Source organism: Equus przewalskii, chromosome 6, assembly GCF_037783145.1.
Source record: "Equus przewalskii isolate Varuska chromosome 6, EquPr2, whole genome shotgun sequence".
In the NCBI taxonomy this organism is placed as follows: Eukaryota; Metazoa; Chordata; class Mammalia; order Perissodactyla; family Equidae; genus Equus; species Equus przewalskii.
In genome coordinates, this window is record NC_091836.1 from 25,431,083 (window position 1) to 25,454,203 (window position 23,121).

Below are 23,121 nucleotides of genomic sequence, written 5' to 3' on the forward strand. Positions count from 1 at the left end.
AAAGAAGGTCAACAGACATAAAAAGGAGCTCAACCTCATTATTAAAAAGAAAAATTAAAAAACTAATACCACAATGAGATAACCACTACACTCACCTGAATGACACAAATTACCAAGCACAGTAACACCCAGCACGGGGAGGACACACAGGAAAGGGAACGCTCGCACACTGGATGCCAGCGTGGCAGTTTTAAGTGAAAGCTGAAAACAGATTGTATGACCCAACAACCGTACTCCTGGGTTTATATTTTTAAATGTTGAAAATTGTGCAATAATGTTTAAGAGTGTACCAGGATAAATGTTTAAGAATGTTTTGCAACTGTTAGTAAGAGCTCCAAACTGAAAGCAATCCAAATGTCCATCTGTAGATACAATTCTTGTGGCAGATTCATATCGTGGAATACTACACAGAAATAAAAGTGAATAAATCACAGCTAAACAAACATGGGTAAATCTCGCAAACATAAGTGTTGTGGGAAATAAGACACAACATAATATGTTCAGTATGATTCTATTCATACATAGTTCAAAAACAAGCAAACTATATTAAGGATGGGCTCACTGCACATTATATTCAATATAAACAGCATCCCTTGGAGCAAAACTCCTGAGGGATGCATTAGACAGGTGGGAAAACTACTTGAAAGAAAAACCTCTTAAGCAAAGCAAGTAAGTGATGAACACGAAAATCAAGACAGTGATTACCTCTTGGGAAAAGGATGAGGTTGTGATGGGGGCGCGGTCTGGGCTGATGAAATTATTTATTTCTTGATCTAAGTGGTAAGTGCACAGGTGTTCGCTTTATAGTGATTCATTAAACTGTACGTATATGGTAAGGGTACATTTAAAAAAAAATTTTTTAAGTTTTTCCTTTTTCTCCCCAAAGCCCCCCGGTACATAGTTGTACATTTTTAGTTGGGGGTCCTTCTAGCTGTGGCATGCAGGACGCTGCCTCAGCGTCACTTGATGAGCAGTGCCATGTCCACATCCAGGATTCGAACTGGTGAACCTCTGGGCCGCTGAAGTGGAGCGCGCAAACTTAACCACTCGGCCACGGGGCAGGCGCCCAAGTAAGGGTGCCTTTCTTTGTATGTACATAATACCTCATAATAAGCAAAGAAAAAAAGCGAAAATAATAGGATCCCTTTCTCCCCCACTCCATTTCTTGCCATTCAGGGCCCTTTTGCTGGGATCTAAGCTCCACTATCATCAGCGCTCAGGAAGGCAGGGATCAGGCTGTTTTTCTCACCACTGCTTTCCTGGCCCCTAGAACTGGCAGAAGAGAAGGCACTCAATAAACATCCTTCAAATGACCGACTGGTTAACTAAGAACAGAGAGGAAGGGAGATAAAGAGGAAACATGAGTGAAGTTAAAAAAGGAAATAAGTGAGTACTGAGAGCAGCCCTCACTGAACAGCTAAGAGGGGAGGAACTAGGAGCTCTGCTGAAACAGGGATCCCACTGAAGTGTGTGTTGAAAGCAGCAATAACCGTGTATGAAGACCAGCCAACTATGAAGACTTTCTATACAATGATAAAGTTTACAGTTGCAGTTAAGTACAATTTAAAAGAATATTGTAATGATATGTACAATCACTGTCACAATATAATGGCAATTAGTTATAAATGATAAGCTGTTCACAACATTAAAAATATAAGTATTACTCTTATACTAACAAAATAACTATTTCTCAGTAACACATATTAAGAGACAAAGATAGCATACCTTATGCTATGGTCTGAACATTTGTGTCCCCGTCCAACTCCTGCTGAAATGCTAACCTCCACTGTGAGGGTATTAGAAGGGGAGCTCTGGGAGCTGAGTAAGTCATGAGGCTGCAGCCCTCACCAATGGAATGAGCGCCTTGTCAAAGAGGCTCCAGGACTCCTGGGGCTCTAGCCCCTTCCACCACGTGAGGACACAGGGAGCAGGCACTGGCTATGAACCAGGGAGATGCCTTCACCAGAACCAACCATGGGGGTGCCTTGATCTTGGACTTTCCAGCCTCCAGAACTGTGAGCAATACATTTCTGTTGTTTATAAGTGGCCCAGTCTGTGGTATTCTGTTATTGTAGCCCAAATGGACTAAGACATGTTATTTACAAATAATTTAAAAATTCCTTTTTGTCTATAATGTCACTGTCTTCCCTAATTGAACAAGAGCTTCTAACAAAGAATAACACTAAGGAGATTTAGATTTTCCTTCTTTTCCTTTAATATGTCCAATTCAAGGCAAACAGGTTCGGTAAACTAGCAAATCAAAAAGCAAGGATGTGCAGAAGAAAGAGAAAAAAAACAAAACTAAAAGACTTGGATGGTAAAACAAAAACAAAACTGGGCAACTAAGAATTGACATAATTTTGGCAAATCTTTCAGATAAATAATCTTAACTCTCCCCTAACTTCTTAGAACATTTAAAAAATGATCATAACCTTTTAATTCTTCAAATCCCATCAGTAACAAGCCAGTGAATGGACAGAGTCTAATCATTTCTTTAAAACTACATGCACTTTGTATTCAGAACTATCTTCTTTCCGTTTTCCAGAACTAACATCATCCCAAGGAATACTGGAGTGCTGTGTTGCCCCAGCCCAGTCAGTGTGGGATCATTCTAATTAGGGGACATAAGTAAAATAAACTACACTATCATAAGCTAAAGTTAGGTCACGTGGCTCAAGATGAAGCGCAGTATTAGGCCAGACACTGGTGCAATAAAAAGGAAAAAACACAAGAATGACAACTTCAACACAAGTAAAAAACAAGAACAAAATATAACATGGAAACTTAAGGCAAAGGATAGAATAGATTCAGCGTTATGTTCAAAGGTTAAGTATATACACTTTGTAGTTTTGAAGTACACTAATAAATGCCAAAGAAAGGAGAGGGGAGTGCTAACACCAAAGCCCTACGAAGAATTTCTGTGCTCTCCTAACAACAGAAAGATTAAGTAAAGAATGGTATACCTACTGGATATACAATCATTAAAAATGATTATATGGAGCAGCATGAGGAAAATATTTGATATAATACAAAGGATAAAAACTGCATATAAAATTGCTTATCACTGATTATAATTATGAAAAACATATACAGCAAAAAAACCCCAAAAGAAATGCTTTCAAAATAGAGATACTTTTGGAGGTGGGATCCCAGTTCAAATATTTAAAAATCTTTCATTGTTGTTTAAATTTCCTATAGCATCCTTATATTATTCTATAATTAAGTTTTTATTTTAAATATAAAGACTTTAAAATATCATCCGGAATAATAAGAACTAAAACATTGAGCAGTTATTTTCAGAAAATTCTCAGGTACAAAGAAGCCCATAAAGATACTTTAAATCCATTACTGTTTATTTATTGGTAATGGGAAAGATTTGCAACCTACAGATTCAACATAAAAATGATAAATATTCTAAAGAGTTACCGAAGAAAAGGGAGAAAGAACAGAAGAAACTGGTTAAGATGGATACTTCACACCCACACAGCAGAAGCCATAGGGGCGGAGCTGCTCTCTTCATGTGGCCTGTAGTCATTTATTTCTCCTCTCATAAGTGGCTCCTACCATAATTTGCTAAAGTCTCTTTTCCAACCCCCAACACCCTGGTTGCTTAGCGTTTGTCTGCAGGCTGAAATGGTATCTTATATCCTTTTCTCTTAACACAGAGCAGCAGACTTTAATTTGAACCGTATGTCTGTCTTCTCGAGATGGTTTAAATACCAGAGCTTTACTATCAATTTTGAGACTTGAAATTCTTTGTTCTAGGCAAGATCAGCAGCCTGGGGCCATATAGGGTAGTGATATCATATGCTTAAAAGTAAGTGTCTCATCAACCGGAGATGTGTCTGTGGTAAGGGGAAAGAGGGAAAACAGTGGCACTAATTTAAAAATCCGGACAACTGCAACAGGAAATTTTCTTATTTGGTCCACCACTTCAGAGCAATACCCTTGACTTCGTTTTGGGCTGACCAAGGAGCCATCCAAAGCAGATGTAAACAGATTAGGCACAGCCTGTAGCCAGTTCCACTGTTCACAGTGTCTGTTAAGGCAATACAGCACAGCTATAACTCACAGCTAACCCCTCCAAGAGTAACGTGTGCTTCATTTCCTTGCTGTTGTAAGTAAACAGCTTGTAAGTAGGAAAAAAGTGAAGTGGGAAAATATTTATATATCCTGAATAAACAACCTCACCAGAAAACACTGTGACAAGATCCTTCGTGTTTTTTGTTTGTTTTTTTCGAGGAAGATTAGCCCTGAGCTAACTACTGCCAGTCCTCCTCTTTTTGCTGAGGAAGCCTGGCCCTGAGCTAACATCCGTGCCCATCTTCCTCTACTTTATATATGTGGGATGCCTACCACAGCATGGCGTGCCAAGCGGTGCCACGTCCGCACCCAGGATCTGAACCGGCGAACCCAGGGCCGTCAAGAAGCGGAACGTGCGCACTTAACCGCTGCGCCACAGGGCCGGTCCCCCCTTCATGTTTTAAAATCTGAAAGCTTCTGAGGACTCATAGCCTCAGTACGGCACTTGCAGTTAGAAATAAACACCAAGAACAGAAATAGTTTGGCCCTTGATTAAATTCTTAATGAACTAGGAGTAGGGGAGAACAAGCTGTCAGGTGTTCTTGCTAGAAATGACTCAAAGAACCAAAGATCAACACCCATGTGAGAACACTATATAAACAGGATTTAGACTGCTGTATGAACTTACATTGCACAGACAAGGAACTAATCTTGCTTTTCCTATACATATTACTAAGCTTCAAAATCATGTGGTCCAAAAGCTTTTTTGGAATTGAATAAAACAAGAGTCAACTGTATGGATGTCAGAACTATGGCAGTGACGAAGGATGAGTCTCAAAGTTCCCAGGAGTTGCTGTATTAGTTCACTCTTAAAAATGGGTCTTGGGAAGTCCTCAGTGTTTAGCAATTACTCCAACCCCTGGCTGAACTTCCTGACTAGGAGCTAATAGAGAAGTAATGCCAAAAACTACTGACTCATAGCCTGAGCATTTATACACAAGATAAATTTCTTCGTGGGAAAAAAAAAATCAAGTAATCAGCTTATTTGCAGGAGTGGGTGTTGGTTTCGCTTAAGAAACCAGGGGAGGTCAGAATTGGAGGAAGAGAGAGGGTAATACTGATAAGATTGAATGAATGTATCTACCTTTTTGCAAAAGTATTAGAGAAGTATTATAGTCCTATTTTGTTGCAGCTGCTGCTATTACACCATTTATGGGGCTGCTTCCACATCCATCACTTAACCTTAGCCATCTCCTGACCCTCCCCAGCTCTACAGTATGATCATTATCTGTGTGGAAAGTGAAAGTTTAAAAACAAAAATGCTGGGCCAGCATTACATTGGCATTTTCAATGAACGACTTACGCATTTTCCCCCAAAGCTTTAAAATATCTTAGCAGTTAGAATCACTGAACTCAGCTATTTTTAAATGAGGTAATAAACCAATCCCCTCCACTCTATTATAGATAGCACTACCCCAACCCTTCTCACAAAAACTCTCCCCAATATATGATGTTTTCATCAAACTTAGTTGAGCCGGAGGCCGGCCCGGTGGAACAGCGGTTAAGTGCGCACATTCCGCTTCTTGGTGGCATGCGCTTCACCAGTTCGGATCCCGGGTGTGGACATGGCACCGCTTGACAAAAGCCATGCTGTGGTAGGCGTCCCACATATAAAGTAGAGGAAGATGGGCATGGATGTTAGCTCAGGGCCAGTCTTCCTCAGCAAAAAGAGGAGGATTGGCAGCAGTTAGCTCAGGGCTAATCTTCCCGCCCCCCCCCCCAAGGAAAAAAAAACTTAGTTGAGCAGCTGTATAAAAAACAACTTGTAATGAAACACTTTCCATAAGACCTGCAAACAATAGTCAGTGGAATTATTGAAAACATTAATGCATACCATGATAGTCATGATTCTAAATCACATCAATCATTTAATCAGGTAAGTTTCTAACACTGACAGGTGAGCATCCTATACAAATTTTAGTGTGCCTTTTATGGGCCATGAAGAATCAAAGTCCCCTTAAAGTCTCAACAGAAACTGAAGACAGCAAATGGAAACAGAGTATATAGGCATAACAACAACATTTTCCAAATTAAAAATTAACACAGATAGTCTGATACGTAGAAGCCTGGAGAATAGAAGATATGATTATCATATAAGAAGTTGCAAGCTGTCACCTAGAAATTAAGAGCAGGTAGCAAAATACTCCCTTAGGTTAAAGAATAAACATAACTTGAGGCCTGGACCAGTGGTGTAGTGGTTAAATTTGCGCACTCCACTTCAGCAGCCCGGGGTTCACGGCTTCAGATCCCCAACGCAGACCCAGCACTGCTCATCAAGGCATGCTGTGGCGGCATCCCACATAACAGAGAGGAAGACTAGCACAGATGTTAGCTCAGCGACAATCCTCCTCAAGCAAAAGGAGGAAGACTGGCAACAGTTGTTAGCTCAGGGCCAATCTTCCTCACCAAAACAAAAAAGAATAAACATAATTCAAATAAGAGCAAACATCTGAAAAGTAACCCACCTGAAAGGTAACATGTAAATACCATACTAGGAGTAGGGTATTCCTGAAGTTTCTGAGGGACACCTACAGCTTCCTCGGCACAAGGTGAACAAGATACACCTGGTCTCTGCCCCAGGGAGAAGACTAGTCCCAGGCGGAGGTACACAACCACATGGGTAACTAAATAATTATAAGCATCAGATGAGTTCCAGGGAAAAGTTCAGGGGCAACTGTACATAACAGAAAAAGGGAGCTTTCCTGAAGAAGAGCCCCTCAAGAGTTCACAGAATCTTGCGATCTGTTCAAGAAAACCAAGGTTCTACTTGGACTAGAACGGAAACCTATTTAACTGTATGGATAGACAGGATTTTCTAACTTTTTTGACTCACAAACTCCTTTCAAAGGAGTATACTACCTTAAAAACCTCCCAAGAAAGAAACTTTAATAATAAATTTGTCATTTTTGTATGATTTATGATAAAGTAACTTTAACTAAAAGGTTTCATTTTACATTAGTACATTATTAAAAATTGATTTAAAAGCTCATTATAGGGCCCAGCCCGGTGACCGAGTGGTTAAAGTTCTGTGTGCTCCACTTTGGCGGCCCGGATTCACGGGTTTGGATCTGGGCATGGACCTACTCTGCTCACCAACCACGCTGTGGAGGTGTCCCACATACAAAAAAAATAGAGGAGAATCGGCACTTATGTTAGCTCAGGGCTAATCTTCCTCAAGCCAAAAAAGAGGAGGATTGGCAGCAGATGTTAACTCAGGGATGTTTATATTTTTATATTAAAAAAACTAAGTAAAAAATTTCATTATAAATATTAAGAAAAATTCATATTTTCCCATTTTATAAGTGACTCACTAATTTATTTAAATTATCTAAGAAAAAGTGTTAACTTAAAATTGATATGTCAGGTTTAGTTTGGAAGCCACATATATATTGAGATTATAACATCTAAAATAGCCAAAAACTTTTCATGACCTGGTATTTGGAATGTTCACATTTTTGAACCTAAAAATCAAACTTGTTTATCTGAATTCTTTTCTTTTCTTTTCTTTTTTTTTTTTTTTTGCTGAGGAAGATTTGCCCTGAGCTAACATCTGCTACCTATCTTCATCTTTTTGTATGTGAGCTGCTGTGACAGCATGGCCACTGACAGACAAGTGGAGTAGGTCCAAGCCCTGGAACTGAACCTGGGCCGATGAAGTGGAGTGTGTAGAACATAACCACTAGGCCACTAGGGCTGGCCCTATCTGAATTATTTTCATGTTTTGTTTTTAAATGATGAAATGAATAAGCAAGTCCAGCACTTCTGTGCAAGTAATACACTATGTATGTGGACAGTGTTTATTCCCAATAAAGCAACCTAGATATTACACACATGTTTGTGTGTGTGTGTGTGTGTGAGATAAAATTTTGGCTTTTGAAGTCCTAGAAACATCTTGATGTGTTATATAAGAACTGTGATCAAATAAAGACAATTCATGAATTTGGTGAAGTTTGTCTTGAGGCATTGTAGAATTATTTTTATCTTTATTAACTTGAATTTTAACAAGTATTCCTTATGCTTTATATTGCCCAATAGTCCATTATAGATGTAAATTTAAATTTAACAAAACATGATGAAAAACTGCACGCTGGTCGAAACTATCATGGTAACCAACTACTTCAACTGACCAATACATGGACGACTGAGGCCTAAGCGTGCTCACTAGCTTCCCGCTAACAGGCAGACTCACTTGATTTACACTCAGGGGCTCTCAGACTGGGGGGAGACCTAACTCACTGCTTCATTTATTGACTTCTAAACAACGGAAAAGGCAAGAGAAGTCATTATCACTTTCTGTGACATGAATGTCCTGGAACACTGAGAACCTCTAAGGATTCAGAAAATCACCGGCTGGGAAAAGATAGTGTACACTAGCTGAGGTGTTAAATTAAGGGTGGTCTGGGTGTGGCCTGAGCAAGGAGTAGTCAAAGACCACACATATCAGGATGTTTTTTAATGACCAGATGAAAAACTCTTCAGGATCTTACAAGTCCTTTTGTTCTGAATCTATGCCTACCACTAGCTAACTGGGTTTTTCTCAGTTTGACACTAGGAAAGCAGATATAAATATTATACTCATTCTCTTATGACTTTAAGAGAACTGATAATAGTCAGTCTCAGGATTTATAAAAATTAGAACCAGATTCTGGACTAATGGGGACTCTTACTAATATTCTGCCACTTAGAGAAGGCCTGCCTAAGAAATCAGTCTCCAGGGCCGGCCTGGTGGTGCAGTGGTTAAGTGCGCATGTTCCGCTTCTTGGCGGCCTGGGGTTCGCCAGTTCGGATCCCGGGTGTGGACATGGCACCGCTTGGCATGCCATGCTGTGGTAGGCGTCCCACATATAAAGTAGAGGAAGATGGGCACGGATGTTAGCTCAGAGCCAGGCTTCCTCAGCAAAAAAAGAGGAGGACTGGCAGTAGTTAGCTCAGGGCTAATCTTCCTCAAAAAAAAAAAAGAAATCAGTCTCCATTGTGGTGATCATTTCACAATATATACAAATATCAAATCATTATATGGTACACCCGAAACTAATATTATGTCAATTAAATCTCGATAATAAAAAAAAAGTGATAAAGAAGTTTTGGATGCACTCAAAAAAAAGAACTCAGTCTCACTCTTTTTGACATCTCCTCCATTTTAACAGTTTCTATGAACTTTACACAATAAGATAAAGACTTCTTCAGAGTCTGAATGAAAAATACTCTGGATGATTTGTTAGTCCCTCCCCAACACCAACTTGCAATTTAGGAGCTTACAACCCTGCAAGGAAAATAGAGCTGGGGAAACACGGTCTTGGGTAGACTTATGAAAGTTCTCATAGTTTCTACATCCAATAATAAAATCAAAACAACCCTTGAAATAAATAGAATATCAATGTTCTTTTAAAACACCTTGAAACAGAAACCACAGGTAAGGTATGCACCTAATTTCCTTCAACTATCCCTTGCTTATTATTCAATACTGTGCCCAACATGGTCCTAGAGACAAAGAGCAATGTGAAATTCTGAGGTGCTTTGGTAGGTCCAACACGCAGTCTTCTTCCGCTCACTCAGCTCCTCCCCGCAGCTGCAGGAGGCGAGCTCTGAGGCTCAGGGTTCCCTTCCCACAGTTTCTCTTCTTTTGCCCAAGACCTCAAAGCAAAAGCTTCCATTTCTTTTCTGTCTTCTGCTTCCCTTTCCCTTTCTATTCTCAACTTCCAATTTCTTATTTTTCTAATTATCCCCAAAATAAATGATCTGCCAGTAAGAGACTGGCATGGAAATCTTTGAGGTTGAGGAAAAGTAACAGAGAAGTCAATGTGCAAAAATGAGAAGTTTGCGTGAGAGAAACCTATGGTTGGGGAAAAAATTCTTTACTCTCAGTTTCTCCAACTGGTGTATGTTTATACATCCTCAGGCATAATGATGCAGTATACCAAGAGTTATGTGAAAGTATAGGATAAATAAACGACATCTTCCTGGAACATCAGGTTTTTTTCTATGTTCAATAAAGTTGAATAATTTTAATATTAAAACAAAGATATGACATGGAGGAGAACACTAAATATGCATGAATTTTAAAGATAAAGCATGCGATTAAAAATGTGTTTAAAGTAAGCCATTTCAGACTACTTAATCAATCCCCAGTTGCCCCCACCCTGCAGGAATTCATCCCCCAGTGTGAGGGAAACCACAGTGGGGAAATCTGAGAAGCAATGCTTCTGTACTGGTAGCCCAGCTATTGTGAGGTCTTATAAATAGAAAATTGTTCTTGATCCTAGCAAGGTACAATCACTTTTCAAGATCACTGAGACCTCATTTATAACCTAGAACTATGACTGACAAAAAATCTGCTCATTTAAATTTTAATGTTAGAACTTTTTCACACAAATAAATCAACTGTGTGTACCTAAAACGCCTTCTGGATGAAGGTACGTTAACTTTTTATTAGTAAATCTCTAGTCTTAGCAATAGCATTCAGAAGAGAGAATTTGTCAAATTTTATTTTCCCAATGGTCAACATACATTAATGCTGTTTGGCACCTTCTAGTTGAAAGTCATTCACCATTTCAGCGTGAAAACAAGTTGAGGCATTATGATTCCCAGGCTCTACTATGACCTGAATTGAGGTCTCTGGGTCTCAGTTCACTGACCTGTCAACCAGGGAGGTAGATTGAGTGATTACCTAAATAAAGCGTGTCAGGATCACGACATAAAATTTGGGATTGATATGATGAATACTGCATAACGACTTTCTGTGACCAGTCAGGGACATTCTCGATCAACACACTGTGGCAGAGTTCTCAGAAATCCAACCTTTTTCCCTATATGATCCTGTCTCAGTATAATCATACTGGGGCTGAAAGGTCAATAGACGTAAAAAATGTTTTAGTTTCTCACTTTTAAAAAATGAAATAGTCTAGATCTCACTGCATTAAGGTCAAAACTTTCCACAGTACCTTCAATCCATGCACTCTGGAAATTCTTTCCAAAATATCGGCTCTGCTGTAGCTGCACTTCAGATCTTTGCTGTCCACTGATTGCCAACTAAAACAATAACACCGGAGTGGAAACTATCTCATGGAGACCATTCTGGGAGGCGACATTTAAAGAGAAAAGTTTCCAACTTCCTTAGGTCCAAAAAGAAAGTTTCCACAATTTTCAAAACATTCTCATAATGTCTGAGTATTTCCAATAACTTGTTTCAGGGAGTAAGCCACTTACATTTAGGCTTTCTCTTAGGCAATCTTTTTTAAACATAGAAATTTCTCTACTTAATCTTTGGGGACAAGAATTAAAATTACTTTCAAATAGCAGTGCATCAACCATTAAAAATAAGATGACCCCATTTTTCTTAGACAGCTTAATATAATCCATCAATAAGAAAATCTGAATTCTCTATTTCTCAACATATCTTTGATGAAAGTTCTCTCCTCCTAGCCCAGACATTCAACTGGCTACCCAGTCCTGGAAATCCTTCCTCTGCTCTCCTTCCTGTGTCTGTCGCCCTCTTCTTCCCTTCCACGTCTATTACCACCACCCTTACGCAGGATTTACAGTTTCACAGCCTTTTAACTGATCTTCCTATTGCCTTCCTGCCCCTTTCCCCTACTCCCACCTTTTTATCTTATCCATCCTGAACCTGATTTATGAATCCTGCTATTCAAATAATTTCACAATCCAGCATAAATACCTACCTTTTCTGCCTTCTCAGCCATGACTCTCCTATGTGAGCCTCCCCTCCACCCAAGCTGTTTTACCTTTTTTGCAAATATGCTGTGTATATTCTCTGCTGCTCATGCTTCTCCAACTCAGTTTCCCATGGTAACCAAAATAAAATCCCAAATCCTCACCATGTGCAGAAAGCCCATGTGAACCTGCCCTTGCCAGCTCTCTCACTCCGTCTCCTTCCACTCGCCCCCTTATTTAGTATCTCCAGCCATTCTAGCATATTACTCGATTTTATCATTTTCACAGCCCTTATGAGAGCTTATTTGTTTACGTGTTTTCCATCTATCTCCCCCCATCAGAATGTTAGCTCCAAGGAACTATTTTATCTGCTGCTGTATCCCCAGTGCCTAGATCAGTGTCTGCACATAGCAAGCACTTTATCAACATTTGCTGACTGACTAATCCTACTGGAATTCTCTCCTCTACACCTAGGCCTTAAAGAATCATACTTATCCTTTAAGACTCACCACAACTGTCCTGTCTGCAATAGGGTACTGATGTCCTCATCACCACTGTCTAGAGTTCAGATCAACAAAGCTATTGAGTACCTACTATTGAACAGTGATGTGCTAGGCCATGGAGGGGAAACAATAAACATGATATGGTTACAGTCTCTGTGGCATTTACAAGCTAATGGAATTTTACAAACTAAAGTGGTTTCTTCATCCTCTGAACTCCTGTGGTAATTAGACTACAGTTAATGCGATAATGAATCATGACGTGCCTTGCAACATCTCTTCTATTGCGTCAGACTATCATCTGGCAGCTGTTGAATACGCTGTCACCCAGGGATGTAGGCTATAGGCTGAGAGAGCCATGCTGTGCCTCCCCCGTCCTTCATCTGCTCCTCTGTGAATCCTCACACCTCTGAGGTACGAAAAGTGGAAGGTTAGAGGCCAAGAACCCTATTCTTTTCCCAGCACTGAATTCTCTACATGAAAGAAAGTGGCGTGAGTGTTCTTTACAAGAAATTCAAAGTTTTGAAAGCTAAAGGTGTGCATTTTGGAAACTCTAATATAATAATATATATAATATAATAAACTTCTAAATAAGCTATATTTGCATGCAAAATATGATGAAATTAAATGATACATGCGAAAATGCGTTGTAAAGTATTTTTTATATATGTAAAGCATAATTACAGTGTTATTTAACTTTTCAAAGGTCTAAGCATTTGCTGCCCAAATAGACTGTAAACTCTTGACAGCAGTCATGCCTTACACTGCTCTTCCTCTTCCATGACACCTGAGCAGAGAGCCTCTGTTAACAGCAAATGAGACTGCAGATAACCACCACAAATTCTTACTTCTAGACCTGGCAACTTTGCCTTTCAGCAACAAAATTCTTTCCTCTGAAAACACCAATACTTATTCTGGATTACTAAAGATAGAAACATCTTTTAAACAATTCTACAGACGACAGGTTTGCTATTGGCATTAAGAAGAATTTTTTTATTCTAAAAACAGAAAGAAAACAAAGTTATTCACCTGGGCTTCACTCTCTCTAGAAGTAGCACTAGAACAAAAATTCACAGATAAGAATTTAAGCACAAAAACTCTTAAATCGTGGAATGATGCGGAATTTTTAATGCCTGTAAGTGAAGTTTCTCTCTCATGTCCAGGGAAGACATATTCTCTTGAAGAGGGCTAGCATGGGCTTTTATAATAGCTAGATTTTTATAGTATCAGTATTAAATGTAAATGCCAGGTTAATTCATAGCCAAAAAAGTAAAAATAAATTAATATAAAACAAACATCCCCAGAACAATTTATTCATCTTCTACATTTGAACAGGATGCATAATCTTTTCATGAACACCACTTAGGTAAACATAGCATAAGGAAAACATGAATTTCTTAAATTTCCTAATCTGAATTTTTATTAATTTGTAACTATAACATATATGATGATTTTAAAGATGAAGTGCTTAAGACTAACAATATTTTAAACAAAACAAAAAAACTGTTCTCTCTCATGTGTTTCTTTCATTTATAGTAGGTCCTTCTTAGCGAGATTTATAATAATTTGTCAGAAAGACCACTGAAAAGATCAGGGATCTGAAAGTTACTTTTAGCTTTTAGAATAAAAAGTTGATTTCATTACTTATCTGACCTTATCCTGTCAGAACTATCCAACCTGCCTCTCCAAAATTAGTCATGCTGTAGTCAGCCTCCACTAGAATCATTTCTCCCACTAGTTCATTAAGTTCAAAGAAGACTTGGCAGATGAGAATGGGAATTCTATCTAATTTATGTGTAAGAAATGAAGTTCAGACAATGATTGAGAAACTAAGTAACGATGGCATGCAGGAAAGAATGCACGAGCAAAGACAATGTTAGTTAGCTATCCATATCGCAGGGCACAAAACTAGGGGTGTTCATTTATTCTTTGCTTTGCTCTGAAAACAAGTAATAAAAATGCAACTTTGGGTTAATGAACTTAAAAAGCTTGCCAAAGTATCTATGTTAACACACAGAGAGCCCAAGGCTGGCTGCCAGCACCCCTAGGAGCCTGTAATTACACACCAGCAGGGAGAGACTCTTATTGTAACGACATGGATTTGTTTTAACTATTAACAAAGAAAAGTATTTAAAAATCTCCTTACTCAAATACTTGTCAGTAGAGTTTCTAATTTCAACTATCACTGACCCCTGCTTTTAGACTTGGTTTCTCGAGGCAAAAACTATATAAAATGTCCATTAACTAAATCAAAATGGTTCTAAATTCAAAATCAAGAACCAAGGAAGCATTAAATGAAAGGTTAACTTTTGGTCAGTGGAGGTAGAATAAAACCATAATAGAAATAGAAGGCCTTCTTTTAACTCACTAGCCTAATCAATAATCCAAAGAACCCTACAGTAACATTGTGGTCAGCTGAATAGCCCCCCAAAGACATCCATGTCCTAATCCATGGAACTTGGAATGTGCTACCTACATGGTAAAAGGGACACTTGCAGACATGATTAGTTTAAGGATCTTGAGACAGGGAGACTGTCCTGGATTACTCAGGAGGCCCAATGTAAGCACAAGGGTCCTTGCAAGAAGGAAGTAGGAGGATCGTGTCAGGAGTGGGAGATGTGGCAATGGCAGCAGGAAGGTGGAGTGACGTGAGGAAGGGGCTGGAGCCAAGGAAAGCAGGAGGGCTCCAGAAGCTGAAGAGGGCAGATTTCCAGAGCCTCCAGAAGGAACGAGTCCTACCAATATCTTGGTTTAAGCCCTATAAAATTCATTGCAGATTTCTAAACTCCAGAACTGTAGGATAATAAATTTGTGTTGTTTCAAGCCGCTAAGTTTGTGGCAATCTGTTACAGTAACAACAAGAAATTAACACTTTTTTTTATACTTTTAAGGATTATGAAGCTTAGTAGGTGTTATTACCATTAACTTAATTGAAGCTACAACAAATAATTATAAAAGAGGGTTTGAAATTGCTAGGCCTTTCCACGCTACCCACCTGTGTAGGAACTGCCAGCATCTAGAGAGCTTAGGAGAATATAAAACACACATAAGGGCATAGGAAAAACATGATTTTATGTAAGATAATGAAAGCATCTAGGCCGGCCCTGTGGCCAAGTGGTTAAGTTTGTGTGATATGCATCGGCAGGCCCAGGGTTTCACCGGTTTGGATCCTGGGCGCCAATATGGCACTGCTCATCAGGCCATGCTGAGGCAGCATTCCACATAGCACAACCAGAAGGACCTACAACTAGAATCTACAACTATGTACTGGAGGGCTTTTGGTGGGGAGGAGGGGAGAGGAGGAGGGGGAGGAGGTGGAGGAGGAGAAGGAAGAAAAAAAGGAAGATTGGCAACCGGTGTCAGCTCAGGTGCTAATCTTTTAAAAAAAAAAAATAAAAGAAAGGAAAAAAGCATCTAATTCCTGTCTACTATGTACTCAGTGAGTGCAGGACTCAAAGAGCTTACAACTGTGTGAAAGTTCTAAACAGGAGTGCATCCATCACCCTAACTTAGACAAATAAAAAGCTAGGTGACATGCCAAGGATGTAAAAGTAGAGGCTGGAAAGTGAACAGACTTATCTACACAAAGAAACTGTCAGAATCATCACCAACCTGCAAGGGTACACGTAGGTACTGTGATCTATAATATAAATCTGAACTCTCAACTCCCACCCTACTAAGGAGGGAAATCTGTATAACTGCTTTTACTTTGGATTTTCAAGGCAATTCTACTCTAGCTATACTTCAGCTTTCTATATGAGACTCTCTCCCTTTTCATCTGGGAGCTGGGGGACACACAATGCAATACCGAAAACTGTCAGAAAACAAAAACGGTTTATTTTCATATTTATAGATTCTATATAGATTGCAGTCACTTTCTTCTATCAATAGGTGGTGAGCTTGTGTTGGTTAGGCAAACGCTGATAGTTCACTAAAACTGAAGTACGAGTAGACTGAGGCAGTGAAAAGTGCTTTTTGGGTACTGTCAGATGAGCAGATGAGTGACATTGGAGGAGACAGACATGGACTGCCTTCAAAGCACTGTAAGATCTAGTCTTCCTAAATTATCATAAAACTACAGTCTTTAGAATAAGCATGCTCTATATCAGCAACGACATAAATCAATCTTCTCAAACGAAGCTGACAGGTTATACAATTTTAGCAGTTTTACTTACTACTTTATTCTATATTTTATTCCTCATTATTTAAAAGGGACCTGTCAACCAAAATAACAGAATTTTAAATATCACCCTTTTCCTTCTTTCTTCCCAGCCTAGTTTGATCTGATACTACATGAAAAATAATATAAACATATTCTGAAAGTTTATCAACTTTCAAGCCACACACACAAAAATCCTTTATTTTCACAATACTTTCTTCTGAATAGTTGGAAATAAACAATCCCTTGCTTTAAGAACCCTGAAGGAAAAGCTCCTTTATTTCTATTTCACATCCTCAATACTCTTCTCACCTGCTATTTTGATATTCAGATTGGCATCCAGAAGCAAATTTTCAGCTTTTAGATCACGATGAACAATGTTCCGACAGTGACAAAAATAGACGGCTGCGACGATCTGTTTGAACTTCCGACGGGCCTCCTTCTCTGCCATTCTACCATGGGCCACCAGGTGGTCTGCGTTGAAGAAAAACACAGTCAGTTCTCATTTGGATCCTGGAATCATTTCAAAAGGTAGACTTAAGGAGGGATGCAAGGGGCCCAACAAATGAAAGAGTTAAAAAAGTGAAACAAACATATGGAAAATGATACGCTTATAGTCCTGGCTTGTATCTATTCATTAGTAATCAGTACCCAAACTATTTTAAGTATAAATCCTGTTATACATAAGTATGCATAAGAATACACTTGCCCTACCATAAGAAAAAAAGAGTTCTGAGGGATACAATGGTGTTTTTCAACCTTCCTTTTCATATTTCCATTGCAAAAGTTTATATATACAAAGCAAACACACATGAAGATAAGTATCAGCAGCATTTCCTGTGCTAAAGGATGAGTCAAAACGCGGAGTCACAATAATTGATCATTTTAGGAAAGAGTTGACAGAAATCAGTCATTGCTAAGAGGGAAAAAAAACGCTGCTTTACATAGGACTCTGTTTAGGCCAATATCTCTTATGCTTTCTCAAAGTTTCACAATTTCACACAAAAAGGTACTTATTTGGTGACCATTCTCTGCAATGCATAACACCTGCATCTTTACATTTGCATTTAATGTGCTTACCAAATATTTTTAAAACTATGTTATTAATTTTCACAGGTAACATCAATAGAAAACCAAGTGAAGTTTCTACCACTTTAAATGAAATAATTTCATTTGCTATGTTGCTAACTAAGGTATAGCAAAAGAATTTACAGGTGATAAACTCTGTAATACTATAAACTAGGCTATCTTCTATATTTAAAAATGAATTGATTAACCCATAATCAATACTGTAAGTTCTTTAAGTACTTTTTTTTTCTAATAGTGGCATTAGGTTTATAATGAACCAACGATACACATATCCTTAACCCAGTGCCTCATCTGACCAGTAACATATACAGGTTATGACAACTGATGGGATTAGAAATGCAAATAATGATGTAGTTTGCTCTGTTTGATTTCTAATAGTCTCACTAGCACTATCCTTTAACCAACTGTTCTAGCTGGGTAAAGGACACCTTTGCCATCATAAGCATCCTGAGATAGTGCGAAAGTGAAAAATTAGATAATATAAATAAATGTTTCGTTTGTTTCTCAGTACTAGTTTCAGTAATACCACCCAAGTGATTTGGCGCCATCTCAATCACTCACAAGACCAGTCAGGTTTATCTTTTCTTCCGTCACAAAGAGGAAGTTTGGGATAAAACATACGCGCTAGTAATGACTGCCAAGATTGAGAGCTTAGGACAAGAAATGGAGGGGGTGGGGGAGTACGTGAAGAAGGGGAGCTCAACGACAACCGTTTACATAGAAGATTTTCAAATAATTCAAACAACAGTCTGACCTCAAAGAACATAACATTTTGGAGATCAAATACTACAGAATTTTTAAGAGCAATGTCTTACAAGTAGATCATTTAAATGATTAAGAAAGACCCCTCAAAGGAACTGTTACAATTGTCAGGTTTATCAATGAACCACACACAAGACCTTTGAAGCATTTTCCTCAAAAACAATCACTATTATGGCCAAGATGATCAATTTAGTACAAAAAAAGGAGAAAAGAAGTCTTTAGCTTAGAAGTTAAAAGGACTAGAATATAGAACACAGCTTTCTACAGAGTTTAGAGGTGGTGATAAACGAGCTCATGCTCTGGTGTGCTCAGCCTTCTGGTGAGATCTGTCACAGGAACTTTAAACAACACAAAGTCCCTAACTAGGGATAGGAACTTAACACAAGCTGTTCAAGAACTGGACATCCATCAGATGTAGAACGCTAGGTTTTATTTTAAGAGGCCATTCTCTAACAGTACCTGCTCCTTTGACCCCCTATTTCTCTTAACCCAAGGCCCAATTATTCTAATAATATGTTTTAGCTGCTAAACTTTGTCTAATTAAAGAGCTTTAAAGAGACAGCTATTCTTGAGAAACATAAAAATAAACCCTTATGAAGGTTTACCAACAGAAGCTCATTTGGCTAAGCCACCATTAATTAAAATGCCCAAGAGACATTCGTCTGGCAGTAAATACTAATTATCAGAACACATCAAAGAGCTTCTTAAGTACAACAGAACGATTAATTTCATGATTTCCAAAATAAGTGGTTTTCTTTTATTTAAAAAAAAAACTATATTTTCTAAGTACTTTGTTTTCCTAAAATGATTGGAAAGTTCTCAAAATTGTTACACAGGCCAGGAGCTGCTGGAATATGGCCTTGGTCTGTTTTATCTCTACAATGACACATTGGTTGTCCTTGGATTGTTTACACTGCCAATATCCCCACCTCTTGATCTGCTAAATAGAAATAAACTCTGTTACATGCTAGGGCCAAAGAAGGGATAGCATATTTAGGAATAAATGTGTACTCTGATCATATATGACATAACTTTAAGTTTAAAGACATTTAAAAGGCTATTTTTTTCAAGGTCCACTCAATACCATACAAAGAATATTTAAGCATTTGGTTAACAGATCACAAGGATTCTATAGTATTTGAGGTGACTACAATATATGTCATCTGCCACAGTTAACATGCTTTTGGCTAAAAGGTATCTGTGACAGCACGCTGGCTAAAAGAGCTTCAATTGTTTAGTATTTTCCCTAAGGATACCTAAAATATCCCTACAGTTATGGATATAAAGAAGATTTACAAATTTTTTTTTAAAGTGTTGGCTGCAAAAATCAGATGTTTTCTCCTAGCCATTGTGTTTGACATTCTAATTTTCCCCTCTTTGGGAGCACTGTGCTCTTCTCCACACACAGGACCATCTTAAAGGCTCCGTGTCATTTAGACTTTAGCCTCTGCTTTTATTTCTTGTCCATCTCATTACCCCCCAACCCCCACCCCATCCCCTGTTAGTTTGCTTTCAGTGTAAACCTACAGGGTCTAGTGGGTGTGACAGAAAGCCAGCAGCCTGTGGTAGTTTTCGTCCCTGCTGAAATTGCCTATCAGCTGCCCAGGGACAAATGGCTGCTTTATGTTCATGTGTGCTGCATAGGCAGGCAGTGAAAATTCTTCAGGCTCAAATGGGATATTTAACTTTCAGCAAAAAACCCAGAGCAGTAGCCCAGCCTGGACTTAACACAAAGTCACAGCATTTGAATAAATACTGGGGTCATTTCAGAAGGCAAATGAAAGCAAACGGCCCCTGAACCATTCAACATTCAAAGTAAACTATATTCTGAATCTTGTTAGGATAAACCCCAGGTGCAAAGAACTCTACAGAGTTGTTCTGCTTCTCCCACACAGTTTAGTAAGCTAGTTCTCCTAAATACTGGGAGATATCACCTGGATCTCCCCATATCTTCAGTCTCAAACATCCCACAGGGCAGCCAGGACCCTAGCTTCCTGAATTCCTAGATTCCTTCTTCCTCCACCCGCCGGGAGGCTAACAATCTTCGATTAGACACCTGCTGCAAAAACTCCATCGCAGTAAGTCCTTTTTCACCATCAATTAACTACTTATCTATTTAGTTGCCACTATTCATCTCGGGTAAATTTAAAGTTTTTCTCTATCACAACTTCACTCCAATCATTTCACTCTAGACAAAGATGAGGTGACTCAGTTAAAAGAAGAAAACGGTTCTCCTGTTTCAGGCTCTTATCACAAGTAAAGAGTCTAAGTTCTCTCTCACTTTTCAATCACCACAAATCACTTGGCACTAGATTTCTTTAATCTTTTTAATCTTTTCTTCCTCAGAAAATAAAAAGAAGTTAGTGACACTAAGGGATTTATACACCTCAGGAGGATTAGTATGATTAGAAGTGGAGAGAATGAATTCTGAAGTTTCAAAAGTATGTATAAAGTTTACTTCAGAATTCACTGCTTGTAATTTTGTCCCATTCTGACTCAGAATGAAATATCTTGTGGTACATTTAGATTCTAACCTTTCAAAGAGCAAAAATATACATCAGCCATCTTCACTTCCCTAGACCAGCTTCACTGGAGGGTCAGAGGCACGCCACTAATGGGATAGTGGTGGGAGCCAATATTTCTTAAAATAAGTCACTTTTCCACTACAAACAGACAGTGTCTCCATTTGTCTGCTAAGTCTACAACTCAAAACTGATCCAAAACACTAGCTGAAAATGAACACACCCTGACAGCAGGTCAAGCAACAGGGCAGAAACTTTTCATTTTTCATGATGAAAAAATAACCCAGTCTAGAATGAGGAAAAGACAGCACGTGTGCCACACTTAGGTGGCTATCTGAAAAAATTTCTGCCAATTCCAAGCTCACCACAGCTAAAAGTTATTTGCTTTGCCACTCAGTTCTATCATTTCTTTTTTCTACACCCATGGAAACAACTTCCTGTTTATCAAACAAGTGCTTCTTTCCAAAAGAGCAAGGGTGAGGCCAAGATAACTTAGCTGCCTGGGAACAGGTTAACAGGAGTGCACTCACTTTAATGTCATCCTGTCCTAACTCTCCGTAGGCCCCAAGCTGCAGTGACTAGAAGAAGAGAGTTTGTTATTTTGTTTTCCTTGCCAAGAATCCAACCATCTCATACCAGACTTCTTTACTTGTTGCTGCTTCTTGTTACTCTCTCTTTTCTTCATTCTCCCTGTTGTTCAGCCCAAAAACCTTGGTGTCATCTTTCATTCTCTTTCTCCCACACCCACATCCATCAGCAAATTTTATTAACCCTACCATCAAAATATACCCAGAATTCAACTATTCCTCACCCCTATCCCCACCCCACTCTGATGCCACCAACCCCCTCCAACAGCTATTGTCTTCCTCCTGGATTATTGTAACAGCCTCCTAATATTACTCCTAACTAGTATTCCTGATTCTGCCCTTGGCCCTCTACAGTCTATTCTCAAAACAACAGCCAGAGTAATAACCCTTTTTTAAAAAACCTTTTTATTTAGAAATAATTACAGATTCAGAGACGTTGCAAAGATAGTACAGAGAGATCCTATGTACCCTTAACCCAGTTTCCCCCAGTGGTTAAATCTTACATAATTATAGAACAATATCAAAACCCAGAATCTGACATGGGTACAATGTGTGTATAGATCTAGGTCATTGTATCACATGTGTAGATTCGTGGAACTATTGTTGCAATCAAGATAGAGAAGTATTTGGAGTTACTCATTACTGACTATTCCTGCAGGTATAAAAACAAAAAGCACACTATATTTTCTTCTATCCCAAATAAATTCAACTTTTCCTTCAAAGGTTTTGAGAAGATACAATTACTTTGTGAAATACTTATAGTCACAGGATACGCTTTAGTTCTGAAATTTTTAAACTAGAACTATTACTTCCCATGCATCCTTACTACATACAAAACAGCGCTCTGCATATGATGGATGCTTAATAATTACAGATCAACTCAAGGATCAATCAGAGAAAAGATATAAACTTTAAAAACAAACATTTTTTTACTCTCCATTTGCCACTAAACAAAGTTTGTAAACTAAGCACTGTTTATATTAATAACTCTTTATAAAAAACACACTATTCTTTGATATGAAGTCCATTCACATTAATGTGGAGTAGGACTGTTTTCTTATAGCTTCTTACAAAAATACTCCTAGACTAGGCATATGCCCAGGCAGCCTACGAAATGGGATCCCATATATTCCAAAAAGCCTTTCAAGAATGTTATTCAGACATTTTTGATGTAGTGCAAACATTTCTCATGCTGCACCAACAGACTAGCAAAGGTGGGTTGGCTAATTTTGTGATCCAGAGGTTCTTCCCTGATTTCTAATATAAACTTCAGGCTCCAAATCAAGCTCATTCTTTAATATCTAGCTCCAAGGTGATTTCCCTGAAGCACTCCCTAATCTACTCACCTCTCCTAGAAGAACTGCTCCATAATTTGGGTCTAATGGCATTTAGTCTATATACCTCCATAATATCAGTGAACAACTGTACTACAGTTATTTCTTAACACGTATGTCTTCCATACTAGACCAGGGATTCTTGGTCTGTGGATGGGTTTCCACCCATGACCCATGCAAGGTATAGGAAAATATGTGTAATGTGCTTCCAATTGTGTAGGAAGAGGAAATACAAATAAGCATGTGTGTGCACGTGTGAATATTTGCTTATATTTTCCAAAAGAATTAATGTTAAGTGAAAAACTTTTAAAATTATTACTTACAGGAGGACGGAAAAGGGGTGGAAGCTAGACTTTTCTCAATGTACCCTATTTTATAGCTTTAACCTTAGAAACATGTAATGTCTTAAGGAAC

At 38.6% G+C, this 23,121-nt stretch overlaps 1 protein-coding gene across 12 annotated transcripts in view; it reads right to left on the minus strand.

Moving 5' to 3' along the window:
• SIK3 (SIK family kinase 3) overlaps positions 1–23,121 on the minus strand; it is a 241,288-nt gene that overhangs the window by 59,488 nt on the left and 158,679 nt on the right. For all 12 annotated transcript variants that reach the window (XM_070624907.1, XM_070624903.1, XM_070624905.1 and 9 more), the window contains exon 4: positions 16,726–16,887. In XM_070624907.1, the coding sequence (XP_070481008.1) occupies positions 16,726–16,887 (162 nt within the window). The remainder of the gene's footprint in view (positions 1–16,725; positions 16,888–23,121) is intronic.